Raw genomic sequence first — 13,841 nt, 5'->3', positions numbered from 1 at the left:
TATCAGCAGCATTCGGGATTGGGAAGGGGCGAGTACAGGATTGGGAAGAAAGACTTCAAAGGCCAGAGAGACGTCTGGGCTCTTTGGGCTGTGACTGTGTTTCTACTGTGGGACTTCATGAGAAGTGTTCTGGGTTTGCTGTTGAAGGGAATGTCATCCTAAGTAAGCAGAGCTGCAGGGAAGGCAGAGAGCCATAACTGTTGCTCTGCTATCCTGTGCCCCCTGCCCCGAGAGCTAAGCAGTCCATCTGGGAGGGTGGGAGGCTCTGGCTAACCTCTCCCTGTGGTGTAGGTGGACAGCAGGTAGTGCCCAGACAGACACCAAGCCGCGGCCCACATGGGAACCAGGCCTTGTGGGTGAGGACGTGCCTGCCTTCCTGCCAGTTGGTAGCTTCTTCCCGGCGGGAGCACAGCAGTTTCCGCCCAGGCTGCCTGTCAAGGCGGTTCTGCCTCTGAGGATTAAGGGGTTTGCTCCCAGGAAGGTGGGGTTTGGGGTATTCCACAGGAGCTGTTCCTCTTCTCCAGAGTCCCACAATGAAGGCCGTGTGCCTGCAGGCCTGCTGACCGTGGTGGGCTTTGACGTGGGCCAAGGTCTGGGAGGAAGGGGGACTGAACCGGGAAGGAGAGGCCCGGGGCCCGGGTCTGTGCACCAATCACCTGGTGCTGATCCGTGCCTGCCTCTTGGGTCTCTTGGAAGACCCTTCGGTGGGCTTCATTTCCAGTCAGAAAAGTGCACCGTCAGCAGTTAATCCCCAGGTGTGGTTAGCACCATCTACCACGGAAAGTCCAGGGACAGGGCTGCTGGCAGAAGTGTGGCTTGTCTCTGTCCGTGAGGGTTGTCGGGATCGTGGAAGGGGGTGTGTGCAGACGAGACGAGTGTGTGAACACTTTAGCCTCTTCTGAGAGCACATAGGAAAAATCTGGTCTGCATGAACGCTGGGGAAAGTGAGGTTTGGGGGCTGTGGGAAGCTATTACCAGGGGGTCATAGCTGGCCCCTCCCCTCGGGGTGTTAAGTGTACGAGGCTGTGACAGTACAGTTCCTTCCGCGGTAAAGAAAAGTGCATCACTGATCTCCCAGACTACTAGTGTAAGGCTGACCGCTGTCGGTACATTGCTGCAACTCTCGGTCCAGTGCCCAGCGCCAGAGCTCTGCCTGGGTCCCCGAGAAGACATCTGGCCTTGGCCCTGTCTGAGCCCCCGCCTGGCTTGCATAGCTTGCTCATAAAGTACCCGAGTGCCCAGCCCATGTCACCCTGCCCGGGAGCTGGCCGTGCCCATTGCTGACCTGCACCAAACGTACTTGTTCCCTAGCAGCTTAGGACTTACGCTTCTTCCCCCAGACGAGACCCCGACCCGCTCCCCCTCCCAGATTCTGCTCTGCAGTCCTGGAGCACCCGACTCTGGTCCCTGTGGTCTCCTAGGCTGCTCCTCCATATCCCCAGCTTCCAGACGGCACCTGGGTCCCTGGGTGCGGGCGCTGGCTTGCCTCCTCCTGTCGAAGAGAGGTATGGCTTCATGAGTGTCACTGTCTTCACGGACCCTCAGTCTGGTCCTGTGCCACATCCTCTCAGAACTGGCTCTTCATCCTGTCTTAAGCGCTGAGCCTCGGTGCCAGGCTACGGCAGGAAGGGCAAAGGGTGGGCTTCTGTGCCCATTTCCTGGTGTGGCGACCTGTCGGCCGTCTCCCTGACCTCACTTCGCCCAACTCCATGCCTGGTGGGGGCCGGGGGCTATTCTGTTTAGCCATGAGCCCTTGTTCCCTCCACAATAAACCAACACTGGGCTAAACCCGTTGTGTGGGCGGTGGGGAGGTTCAGCTTCAGATGTGGGCAAATCCAGGTCAAAGATACACGTGTGGGATTCCAACAGGATTGCTAAATCTTCCCCACTGTATTTGGTCTTTATGGCTTCCTCAAATTACCCTGAAAGGCCACAGCCTTCTCCCCCTGCTCAGCTGAAGGCCAAAGCACGAAGACAGGTTCCCCACATGTAATCTTCAAAACCTGGAATATTAGCCCACGTGGTGCTAGGCTTTCACCTGAGGAGAAACTCAAGTCCACACCCACGTGCACTGAGCAACCTGGTTCATCTCAAGAGTCCTGGCACCTCGCAGTATATGCATCGAGCTAGAGGCTGCAGCTGTCAAGTCTTCATTTTAGTACTTTGGGATTTTTTTAAGATGAGGTCTCCTGACCCTCCTTCTCTACCTCTTTCAAGAGCTAGGATTATTATAGGTGCGATCACACTAAATATTGAAAAATTTTGGTCAGGCAGTGGTGGTGCACACCTTTAATCCTACACTTGGGAGGCAGGGGCAGGCAGGTCTCTGAGTGAGGTCAGCCTGGTCTACAGAGTGAGTGCCAGGACAGCCAGGGCTACATGATAGATCTGTCTCAAGCAATAATAAGTATTGGAGACTTTCAGGCACAGGGAAAGCCCTCGTGGGTACTTAGGCGTCCATCTGTTCTGTCCATCCAACGCATCAGCCAGGCTTTAAGTGCCGGCACACTCTCTCAGGTGAGCAGAGTCGGTGCTAGCGGGCTGCAGGCCCAGGTGTGTCGCCCCGTGAGTCAGTTGCGTGGCCTGAGGTGATCACCTGTGCTGGAGGCCGGCGCCTCACGAGTAGAGTCGATGGATGCCCAGGTGTGCGTGCTCATGGACAGAGGCGGTACACGGAAATTCCGGTTCCTTTTGGCTTTTGTGATCAGGCTGGCCTCGATCGCAAGGCCATGCTGCCTCAGCCTTTGAGTGCCGAGTGTAAGCGCATGAGCCACCATGCGAGCAACCCGCTTTGTAACCTTGCCAAGCACCCGGTGGGTGCTGCCTTCACGCCCCTTCCTGGGTACACGGAACAGATCGACACATAAGGAGAATCTGGAGTTGGAGGCCGGTAAGGGTTATACAGCACACACACACACACCTAAGAAAAAACTTACACTGCCCTAACTGGTCAGACTGCAAGAGAGACAGGTTTAGGAAGAGACACTAACCCTGGGAGTTGGAAAACAAGGTTCCTTGTCCCTAGAGTTCACTGCCTCCTCCCTAGTGCCCTACAGACACCCTTCCTTCCTGGGTCAACCTTGTTCCATATATTGCCCACACGGCCTCTTAGTTCTCCCCACGGAGCTCTGATCTGACACCGCCACCTACTAACCTAACCGACCCCGCCTTCCTTCACCATGTAAGGGCATCTGCTTCCTTGGTTAGAGACGACAAGGTAGGGCAGTACAGGACAGTCTGACCCAGTTTCCAAGGCCTTCACCTTGTCCAAGAGACAAACTGAACACTTGGCATACTAGTTTACTTGGGGGGAGCTGTGAGGATTCAGGCATTAAGCCGGCTTGCCCAGTCACCTGGCAGAATGCACTCAGGTAGTACCCTGGTCAGCCCAGGGTTCGGTGACTACTGTAGTCTGCAGGCAGGTGCAAAGGACCCCTTTAAAAGAAAGACCAGCTGGGCGGGTGCTGATGGCGCCTGTAATCCCAGCGCTTAGAAGGCAGAGGCAGGGGGATCTCTGTGAATTCAAGGCCAGCCTGGTCTACAGAGGGAGTTCCAGGACAGCCTCCAAAGCAATACAGAGAAACCCTGTCTCGAAAACAAAACAAAAACCAATAAATAAGATGAAAAAATGAAAGATCCCCGCCCACTTATGCTCTTTCCAACCCCCCGCCCCTGCTCTCTTCTCTTCCCTCGGTTCCCCTGGGGCAGACGGGACTTTTTCTGTCTGTCTTTTCTCTGTCCCCTCTCTCTGTCCCTGTGTCTCTTCACCTCTGTTCTCTTTCCTCTCCCTTCCCCCCCTTTTTTGTGTTCTGATCCTAGGTTTATTCAACACAATCCTTCCACTCTATACAAGTACAAACACGACCTTATCTAAAATGCCACAAAGTTATAAAACTCAAAGCAAATTTTGCAGTACTGACTGTACAATAAAAGCAAAAACGGGCCCGGTGTTGATGGCATACGTCTTTAATCCCAGCACTCGGGAGGCAGAGGCAGGCGGATTTCTGTGAGTTCGAGACCAGCCTGGTCTACAGAGCGAGTTCCAAGACAGGCTCCAAAACAATACAGAGAAACCCTGTATCGAAAAACTAAAAAAAAAAAAAAAAAAAAAAAAAAAAAGTAACAACAAAAGCAAAAATGGGGCAGTGTGTACGTTGCCCAGGTTAACTGCAACATCATCACGGAGGGTAGGTGATAATGGGGGGGGTAGGTGATAATGGGGGGGGCGGGTTCCACCAGGCCCCGGTAGAACTAACTGGCTCACCGACTTCAGAGAGTAACGGGGACGTGGGGACAGGGGATAGAGACACGGTGACACCTGACAGCACAGCCGCTTGGTCCCCTGTCTGCAGATGTGGCACAGCCACGCAAGGCGGTGACCAGGTCGTCTGCCTGGTCCTCGGTCGTCTGTGGAAAACGGTGTGATGCCTTTGCTTGTGGCAGCTGTCTCTGCGGCCAGCTGTACTTTCAAGGACCGGAAGCGGCGAACTTTCTAGCCGGAAAACTAGGGGTACCTCTATGGACGCAGTCCCGAATCAACAGAGGTACCTCTGCAGCCAGAATCCTCCTGACGAGGAAATATCTCAACTGCTGCTCTCTTCACAGACCACCCTGGTAGGGGATCCTTCCCGACGGATCCGCATTTGGCTAGAGAAAGGACAAAACTGAGCTGGGGGAACGTAAGTTACCGAGCTACGAGCCGATGTCCCTGCTTATCCGGAGGAGTTAGAGCTGGAGCGGCTCCAGTGGCGGCGGTGGCGGGGAGAGCCAGACTTCCTACGCACAGGGGACCTGCGCCTTGGGGATGGAGACCTCCTCCTCATCCGTGGGGGCGACCTGCGCCACCTGGGAGGCCGCGGAAGCATTCTCCTGGGTGGGCCGAATCCCCGAGGGGGTGGCGGGGGCCAGGGTGCCAACCCAGCAGCAGCGGTGATCTCTGGGTCATCGGTTTGTCCTCCCCATCCATGGGTTTCAGTGCCTTCTCTGCTTCTTCTGGGTCCTCAAACGCCGCATATGCGTAGCCTTTGGATAGAAGGGGATGCATCCTTCCCACGGGCATGTCAATCATTTTAATTTTCCCGTAAGTAGGAAACATTTCCAGGATATGATCCTTGGTCGCATTGCTGGAAAGCCTCCCAATGAGCACTTTGGTGGGTTTGGGTGAAGGGCTCCGCCTTTTCCTCTCCTTTTCATCTCTTTTGGGTGGTTTGGATTTGGAGCGGGAACGCCTCCTGATGTCACGTCTGCGCGCCGAGAAGGGCTTGGGGAGCCGGAAGAGCTGCCAGAAACTGGAGCTTCGGGAGGTGCTGGAGCCCCCTGAGCGGCCGGGTGCAGAGGAGGAGCTAGAGCCGCTGCTTGAGCCTGTGCTAGTGCGCGAGCCCGAGCCGGAGGTCGAGCCGGATCGAGACGTCTTCCCGAGGCTGCCACCTCCTCCCGCTCTTCTCAGACCCGGAGGCCGGCGCCTCCCTCCCTTTTCTAATAAAACTTCTCTCTTAAGCTCTGTCTGCCTGGCGCGTTTGTCCCTCCGCCTCGGTCACCCGCGATCGACATGGAATCCGCCGCCAAGGCCCTCCAACAAGGTTCCCCTCGAGCTTTATCATAGCAGGAACACCCGGGGACTTCGGACGGGAGGGGGAGCTGGGGAAAGAAGGTCGCAGAGCGGGGTATGAGGAGGAGGAGAGGCCGGGGTGGCTGCCTTGAGAGCTTTGAGGTGGTCTTGCCTGGGTCCAGATGAGAATCCCGAGAGGGGCTGGACACAACAGAGGTTCCCGGTGTCCTTGTGCGCAGTTTCCTTCCTGTTTGCTGGGTCTTTGCAGAAATCCCAGAGGCAGCATTGGTAGATATCCAAGGGCCAAACATCGTTGGGGTGGGGGGGTGGGGGTGTGGGGGGTGGAGGGGCGGGGAGTGGGGGGGTGGAGGTGTAGGAACAACCCTTCATCTGCTCCCTGCAATCACCGTGATGCTTGAACCGCTGCCCAGGGAGGGGCCACAGGTACGGAGCCCCCAGCCCATTCTCAGCCCACGCAGGTGTCACGATCTCCCTTAGTACCCTTGCTCGAACCAGAAGCGAGCCATGGAGCATTGGGTAGGCGTGGGAATGCCCAGTGAGCCATCAGCAATGAAACTTGGAAGGTGTTCCTGTGTCACGTCTGCTGCGTGGCCTGTGTCCGAGAACGTGCGGAGGGTGTCGGGTATTGACAACACAGAGACTCGTTCAACGATATAAAGAAAACTTTAAACAGGCTCCAAAAAGGTTCAAGAAAACCTCCTAAGAAAAGCTCCCACCAGAGAAGCTTCTGCTCTCTCCTCTCCCCTGGCTGGTTCTGCTCTGACACCAGAGGTGGATGTGTGTGGGTTTGAAGGTGCGGTTAGTCTCTGGACAAGGAACCCTGCAGGAACGTGGGAGGCTGTGGGCTGTGGGCCGAGGAGGGCATGGGCGTGGGGACAGGTGGTGGCTCTCACAAAAGTGCCGGAACGTCTTAGGGCCGTGCGAACAAGACACAGCGTGCGGCGTAGGAGACTGGGAAGAGCTTGTGGGGCCCGTCCATGGCGGGAGGAGGGGTCCACGGCGGGAGGAGGGGTCCACGGCGGGAGGAGGGGTCCACAGAGGGAGGAGGGGAGGAGGGGTCCATGGAGGGAGGAGGGGTCCACGGAGGGAGGAGGGGTCCACGGAGGGAGGAGGGGTCCACGGCGGGAGGAGGGGTCCACGGAGGGAGGAGGGGAGGAGGGGTCCACGGAGGGAGGAAGGGAGGAGGGGTCCACGGAGGGAGGAGGGGTCCACGGAGGGAGGAGGGGAGGAGGGGTCCATGGAGGGAGGAGGGGTCCACGGAGGGAGGAAGGGAGGAGGGGTCCACGGAGGGAGGAGGGGTCCACGGAGGGAGGAGGGGAGGAGGGGTCCATGGAGGGAGGAGGGGTCCACGGAGGGAGGAGGGGTCCATGGAAGGAGGAGGGGAGGAGGGGTCCACGGCGGGAGGAGGGGTCCATGGCGGGAGGAAGGGAGGAGGGGTCCACGGAGGGAGGAAGGGAGGAGGGGAGGAGGGGTCCACGGAGGGAGGAGGGGAGGAGGGGTCCACGGAGGGAGGAGGGGTCCACGGAGGGAGGAGGGGTCCATGGAGGGAGGAGGGGTCCACGGAGGGAGGAGGGGTCCACGGAGGGAGGAGGGGTCCAGGGAGGGAGGAGGGGTCCACGGAGGGAGGAGGGGTCCACGGCGGGAGGAGGGGTCCAGGGAGGGAGGAAGGGAGGAGGGGTCCACGGCAGGAGGAGGGGTCCAGGGAGGGAGGAAGGGAGGAGGGGTCCACGGCGGGAGGAGGGGTCCGCGGCGGGAGGAGGGGTCCAGGGAGGGAGGAGGGGAGGAGGGGTCCACGGCGGGAGGAGGGGTCCACGGCGGGGAGCAGGCCTGTGGCGCAGGAACAGTCCAGTTACCGTTCTTCATGTGCAGGGTGACGCAGCTGCTGCCCAGAGCTGCCAGGCCGACATCCAACCCCAGAAGGCGCGCAGCTCTCGGGGTCTCCAGTAGACACCAGTAGCCTTGCAGGTACTTGGTGAATTAATGGAGGTGGCCCAGGGGGCGCTCCGCAGGGTGGTTTTGCCTAGAACACTGAGAAATGCTGTGATCCAGAGTCCGACCCCGACCGGCCTCCACGCTGCGTGGCCCCCACTGTCCCTGCTCTGCAGCCACAAGACCTCGGATTCTCATTAAAAACCCTCACTCTTGCCAGGTCTGGTGGCACGCTCCTCTTAATTCTGTACTCAGGGGCTGAAGATCTGAGTTTGAGACCAGCCTGGTCTGTATAGCAGACCACAGCCAGGGCTACATAGGGAGAGCCTATCTCAAAAAAGTTAACAAAACAACAACAAAAACCCAGACCTCCTTCCTATGTTATCCCCCACCCAAGAAACGCATCCATTTAGCGCGTATTCAAAGGGTAACGCGTACCGGCACTCCGTAAGCCTAATTTCCATTTACAGGTGAGGTGGAGGCTGCCCACCCCCGTTCTGTTAGAACAATCTTTCCTCTGTGACTTAGTATTCAGTGTCTCACCCCATTGTGCTGGGATTAAAGTCGCTGTCACCACAGCTGGCTCTGCGTTCTCTTTTAAACTTTTAAACGGGCCACACCCATCCCCACCAGGTCGCACTGGCAGCCTTGGCAGTCTTCCACTGCTTGCCCGAGACCCTGAGTGCTGGGGTTGTCACCAGTGGACACGCTTCCTCCTCCTCTCCCTCCTCCTCCCCCTCCTCCTCTTCCTCCCCCTCCTCCTCCCCCTCCTCTTTTTTTTGTTTTTTGTTTTTTTTTGTTTATTTTTTTTTCGAGACAGGGTTTCTTTGTGGTTTTGGAGGCTGTCCTGGAACTCGCTGTCTTGGACCAGGCTGGCCTCGAACTCTGCCTCTGCCTCCCGAGTGCTGGGATTAAAGGCGTGAGCCACCACCGCTCAGCTTCCTCCTCTTTTTTAATTTAGTTTTCTGAGAGTTTCTCTGTATAGCCCTGACTGTCCTGGAACTCGCTCTGTAGACCAGGCTGGCCTCGAACTCACAGAGATCCACCTGCCTCTGCCTCCCGAGTGCTGGGATCACAGGTGTGCATGCCACATACACACTTTCTTGTGTGATGTTCAGGGGTGAAGCACGGGTCTGTCAGGACAGGGAGAGTCTGAGCCCCGCACACAGGAGAACTCAAACAGCCCACATGCTACATCCCATACTCTGGTGGCCCGAGCCCTGGGACGGCTGTGCTCATGGTAAGGGTTAGCTACCAGAGAACTGCACGCACACGGAATCGCCTCTTCCCCTGGGCCGTGGCCCACACCGCACGCTAAGAGCTTAGGACAGCAGATGACTTGGTGTGGGGCAGAGGCTTGGCCACCAGGTGAGGTTAGCGCACTGAATTCAGCATCATTCTGCCTCTCTGATCTGCGTGGCTCAGTCCTCCCCATTCTGTGCTCTCATCTGCATGACCCCAGTCCCCCCATTCTGTGTTGCCCTTGAAACTGCAGACTGTCCCTTCGTATCTCCTGAAAACTTGTTGACACCGCAGTGAGGCTGTCCCCAGGACTGTCCTGCGGGATGACCAGCAGTCCGTTGAGGTCCCTGGACAGTCCCATACTCCTGCCGGTGGTATCACGCCTGCTGCTGACTTCACCTGTATACCCTGGACAGGAGTGCCCAGGCCCTGGGAGAACCAGAGTTTCTCCACGCAGTTGGCCTGAACCTTTCTGACCCTTAGAACGGTGGCTCTCAACCTGGGGGTCCTATCCCCTCTGGAGGCCAAACAACCCTTTCATAGGGACCACATATCGGATACCCTTCACACCAGATATTTACATTATGATTGACAACAGTATCAGATTTGCAGTAAGAGAACAGCACACAGGGCCAGCACTAGTAAGAGAAAAGTGTCCAGGGCTTGGCTGGCACTATGGTGTCCCAGGGGCCTTAAATGAGGTGTGGGCTTATTGTGGTGGGGGAGAGGCTGGCTAGGAGGAGAGAGATGGGCAACACTCTGACGTGGGTAACACCACCAGAACAGCCAGGTCAGAATGTCCACCATCCACAGCCACTCTGGGCCCTAGTATCCTGTCTTGGGGAAGGAACCCAGAAAGACCTGTCCTGTTTCTTTCCTTTCCTGATGCTCCGACAAAATACTCCAGCAAAAGCAACTCAAGAGAAGCATTTATTTACTAAGACAAGGTCTATGTAACCCTGGCTGTCCTGAATTCACTCTGTAGACCAGGTCGGCACCAAACTCACAGAACTCTTAACCCCAAATGCAAGGATCAGCCAGGCATTGGTGTCGCACGCCTTTAATCCCAGCACTCGGGAGGGAGAGGCAGGCGGATCTCTGTGAGTTCGAGACCAGCCTGGTCTATAAGAGCTGGTTCCAGGACAGCCTCCAAAGCCACAGAGAAACCTTGTCTTGGAAAAACAAACAAAACAACAAAAACCCAAATGCAAGGATCAAGGTGTGCACCACTATACCTGGCAAGATGTTTATTTTAGCGCATTATCCCAGGGCACTGTCCATCACAGCAGGGAAGTCACAGGAACAAGAACTTTAAAGACCTGGCCATATTGCAACCGCAGTCAAGAACAATGAATTCCTGCACGTGTGATGGTGCTCACTCATTCACCCCTGCCCAAGAGATGTGTGTATGTGTGCACATACATGTGTGTGCACATACGTGTGTGTGTGTGTGTGTGTGTGTGTGTGTGTGTGTGTGTGTGGCCAAGAGGGCCAGGGAGAGCTCGTATTTGTTGGAGTTTGTTCTCCTCTTCATGACAGATCACCCTTCACCTCGGAGCCATCTCCAGCCTGGCCTTCCCATTCTACACAGTTCAGCGCCCCCTCCTGGGGAAACGGACAGCCCAGGTGTAGGCTGATCATCTCCCCACTTCAGTTAATGTAATCAAGATAAGTCCCCACTGAGACACTGCCCCAGGTGACTCTAGATTGTGTCCAGGTGACACAAGCAAACCAGCGTGCTGAGCCGGGCGTTGGTGGCGCACGCCTTTAATCCCAGCACTCGGGAGGCAGAGGCAGGTGGATCTCTGGGAGTTCGAGGCCAGGCTGGTCTACAGAGTGAGTTCCAGGACAGCCTCCAAAACAATACAGAGAAACCCTGTTGTCACGTCTGCTGCATGGCCTGTGTCCGAGAACGTGCGGAGGGTGTCGGGTATTGACAACACAGAGACTCGTTCAATGATATAAAGAAAACTTTAAACAGGCTCCAAAAAGGTTCAAGAAAAACTTCCTAAGAAAAGCTCCCACCAGAGAAGCTTCTGCTCTCTCCTCTACCCTGGCTGGTTCTGCTCTGACACCAGAGGTGGATGTGTGTGGGTTTTTGAAGGTGCGGTTAGTCTCTGGACAAGGTCGAGGTCAGGGCGGTTTCCGTGGGAAGGCCTTTCCCAGGAACTTATTGTATCATTTTTAGTAAACATGTTTTTACTAAACATTGTCTTACAGCTGCCTACTCCCAGGCAGAAGGGGAAGTGGGTCTCTGCTCAAGGTCTGGTGTTCCCACAATTCACCCCTTTTTATTTTCAAATGAGGCACTCCTGGCTTAGGTCAAGTAGGGTCACCCTTCCTTTCCCGTCTTTGGGGGACCTTGAACCCCTGTTTTAGGTGGGAGGGGTCTTCCCCACAGGTTGTCCGTCATCGGAGATACCCCAACCTTAAATCATCTGTAACCAACCTTCATGGCTATCGGGATTGCCATGGGCTAAGCTAAGCAATACTTGGTTACGGATCTCTTGCCTCTGGAACAAGGCACGTTTGAGCTCGGCATAAAGCCAGAATGCCTACTGCCACTGTCACCATTTCCAGGACCCCCATTGACATAGCGCCTCTCCATTACCATACCCATCACCAGATCTGGGCCATAACATTCTACCAGGGTAACCCGCATGTGATTTACATTTACAATTTGATAAAGTTTCCAATCGTTTCAAGATCTGCTCAGGAAAGCATTTAGAAAGTGCACTTGCACAGATACATTGGGCACAATCATTGATGTTACACATGTAGCATTATGAAAAATATGAACAATAGTTGTCACATTAGGACAAGTTGCATTTCTCCAGAAAAATATAATGGCCTAGTCGTGATTCTAGAAACAGGAACCATCAAGTCTGATATTTCAAGTGACCATGTCCTGTTTAAATACTGAAAAGAGGCTTTTGCCACTCATCATAGTCCATACCAATGTCCAAATGCTTTAAATGGGTCCTTTTTTCTCTGTTGGCTTCATGATGAAAACTCATGGGTCCGGAAGGTTGATGCAGCAGGTCTGTTGAGAAACTGGAAATCTCGAACCGACTGTTTTTTTTTTTTTTTCATGGGCTGTAGATTCGATGACATCAAGGGTCAGGAACACTGATTTAGGAGATCTCACTCAAACTGGCTTAGGTAGGCTCCCATGGTCTCAGGTCAAGTTTTTCTCTGCTCCATGCATCTCACTAAATGGTCTGACAGTTGTCGAAGCTTTATTCTTTTCCTGCAAGAAAACACAAACATGCCCTTGACCCCAAATTAGGGTCTTCTCCACTGTCTAGTGCATGGATGTCTCCATTTGACCTGAGCAATGGTTGCTCAAGTTCCATCATGCCAGAATCTGTCTGAAGCTCACTGGCATTCACATTATAAAATTTTTAAATGAGGAGTGTATTATTTGATGAGTCATGTGGGGACTGGGGACATTATTCCCCCTTTTTTATTTTCTAAAAAAAAAGTTTTTTTTTTGAACTGTTGAAGCTGGACCATAACAGTAGAAGGATTTGTCTACCCTCCTTGGTTGACTATCTCAGTAAATTGGGATTACTACTTAGATTATTTGTAGATGTCCATTAAAAAGGACATATCCTTTGAATATTTCCCAAAAACTTCTGAAAATCACTCAAAGATTGTAAACTATACTTTTGAAAATTATTTGAAGTCTGTGAGCAGTCTTTCCCAATCTAACCTGTAGAGCTCTCACTAGCTGACAAGGCCTCATTTGTATCTTAAATTTTTTTTTATTAAAACATTAACAGACTGGCTGGATGTTCCTTTTGGCTATATTTAAAGCAATCTAGGTAGCTTCTTAACTATTTTTGAAGGGATTTAAGTATCCTTTTAATCATATAAGCAGTTCACACTCACGCATTCACAATCACATTTCATACATACCGGTGTGGCCACACCATACATTTAGAACATACATGCATCTTTTAGTCATCCTTTTTCCCTAGGTCATGATTAGTCTGTTGCAATGAAGCTTCCTTAATTGAAATCTATGTAAAAGAACAACTCCAGCCAATCCTTGAACTAAAAGGGTTAAAAAGTCCTGTATGTTCTTTATCATTCCTCCATTTGAGCTACAGTCATGGGGTACAGCTGTACCTACTCCTTGTAACTCTGTAGATGCAAGGTGGAGAGGCCAGGCTTTTGGCCAAAAGTTTTTAGAGATGACTCACAAAATAGAACTTAAATGTAAACAAAAATTTCCATTCCATATACCTTTGTCTTTTTCTTTTACTTAATACCAGTACCTCCTTTATTAACCGTTACCAATTTTCAATTCACCCACTTTTAATCCATCCTCCAACTGAGGGTGATCTCTCAGGTTCCCCTTTCTTTCCTGACCTTGGTGTCAGGCGAAGGCCTGGAGATTTAATCCAATCCACCCTCCAACCTAGGGTGATCTCTCAGGGTCCCCTTACTTTCCTGACCTGGGTCAGGTGAAGGCCTGGAGATTTAATCCAGTACCCCTAGCTTGGGACCCCTTTGTAACACATCCGCATAGCCTTACTGGCCAGCCTTTTAGATCTCTCAGTTCCCCTTTACTTTCCTGACCTCAGTGGATCAGGCGAAAGACTGGAGATTTTTTATTTTATTTCTTATTTTACCCTTTTTTTTTTCTTTTCTTTTCTTAACTCGTGATCCTCCTGCCTCTGCCTCCTTCAGCAAATCCTACCGGCGTGTGCCACCACAACCGGCTCTCTGAAAATCATGGCGAACATCCTCCCAATCTGGGACATTTAAGCCTCCCCCAATAATGAACCATGGACTTGCACGTTCAATCCATTTTAGAAAGCCTTCCATGGTTATAGTCCCCTGTTCTCCAAGTAACTTTTTTATGTGATACTGTAATTTAAACTTCCAGGGACTATTTCCCATCATTTTTTTCCTATTTTCCCTCATCTGTCCCTGGCTGGCAAAAGGGACGACCCCATCCACTTACCTCGCTTTCACATCTCGGTGGAACCTCCAATTGTCACGTCTGCTGCGCGGCCTGTGTCCGAGAACGTGCGGAGGGTGTCGGGTATTGACAACACAGAGACTCGTTCAATGATATAAAGAAAACTTT

General features: G+C 53.5%; 1 protein-coding gene across 1 annotated transcript; it reads right to left on the bottom strand.

The window, feature by feature from the left end:
- Positions 1-4,100: 4,100 nt before the first annotated feature.
- On the bottom strand, positions 4,101-9,101 carry Ly6g5c (lymphocyte antigen 6 family member G5C). Its single transcript, XM_040732528.1, is given in 5 exon segments — positions 4,101-4,958; positions 4,961-5,528; positions 6,050-6,161; positions 7,423-7,537; positions 9,030-9,101. Coding segments are annotated over 5 exon segments (1,113 nt in total). The 3' UTR covers positions 4,101-4,712.
- Between the last annotated feature and the right edge of the window lie 4,740 nt (positions 9,102-13,841).

Source organism: Mesocricetus auratus, unplaced genomic scaffold, assembly GCF_017639785.1.
Source record: "Mesocricetus auratus isolate SY011 unplaced genomic scaffold, BCM_Maur_2.0 Super-Scaffold_100027, whole genome shotgun sequence".
NCBI lineage: Eukaryota > Metazoa > Chordata > Mammalia > Rodentia > Cricetidae > Mesocricetus > Mesocricetus auratus.
This window is presented reverse-complemented; position numbering and strand designations above follow the sequence as displayed.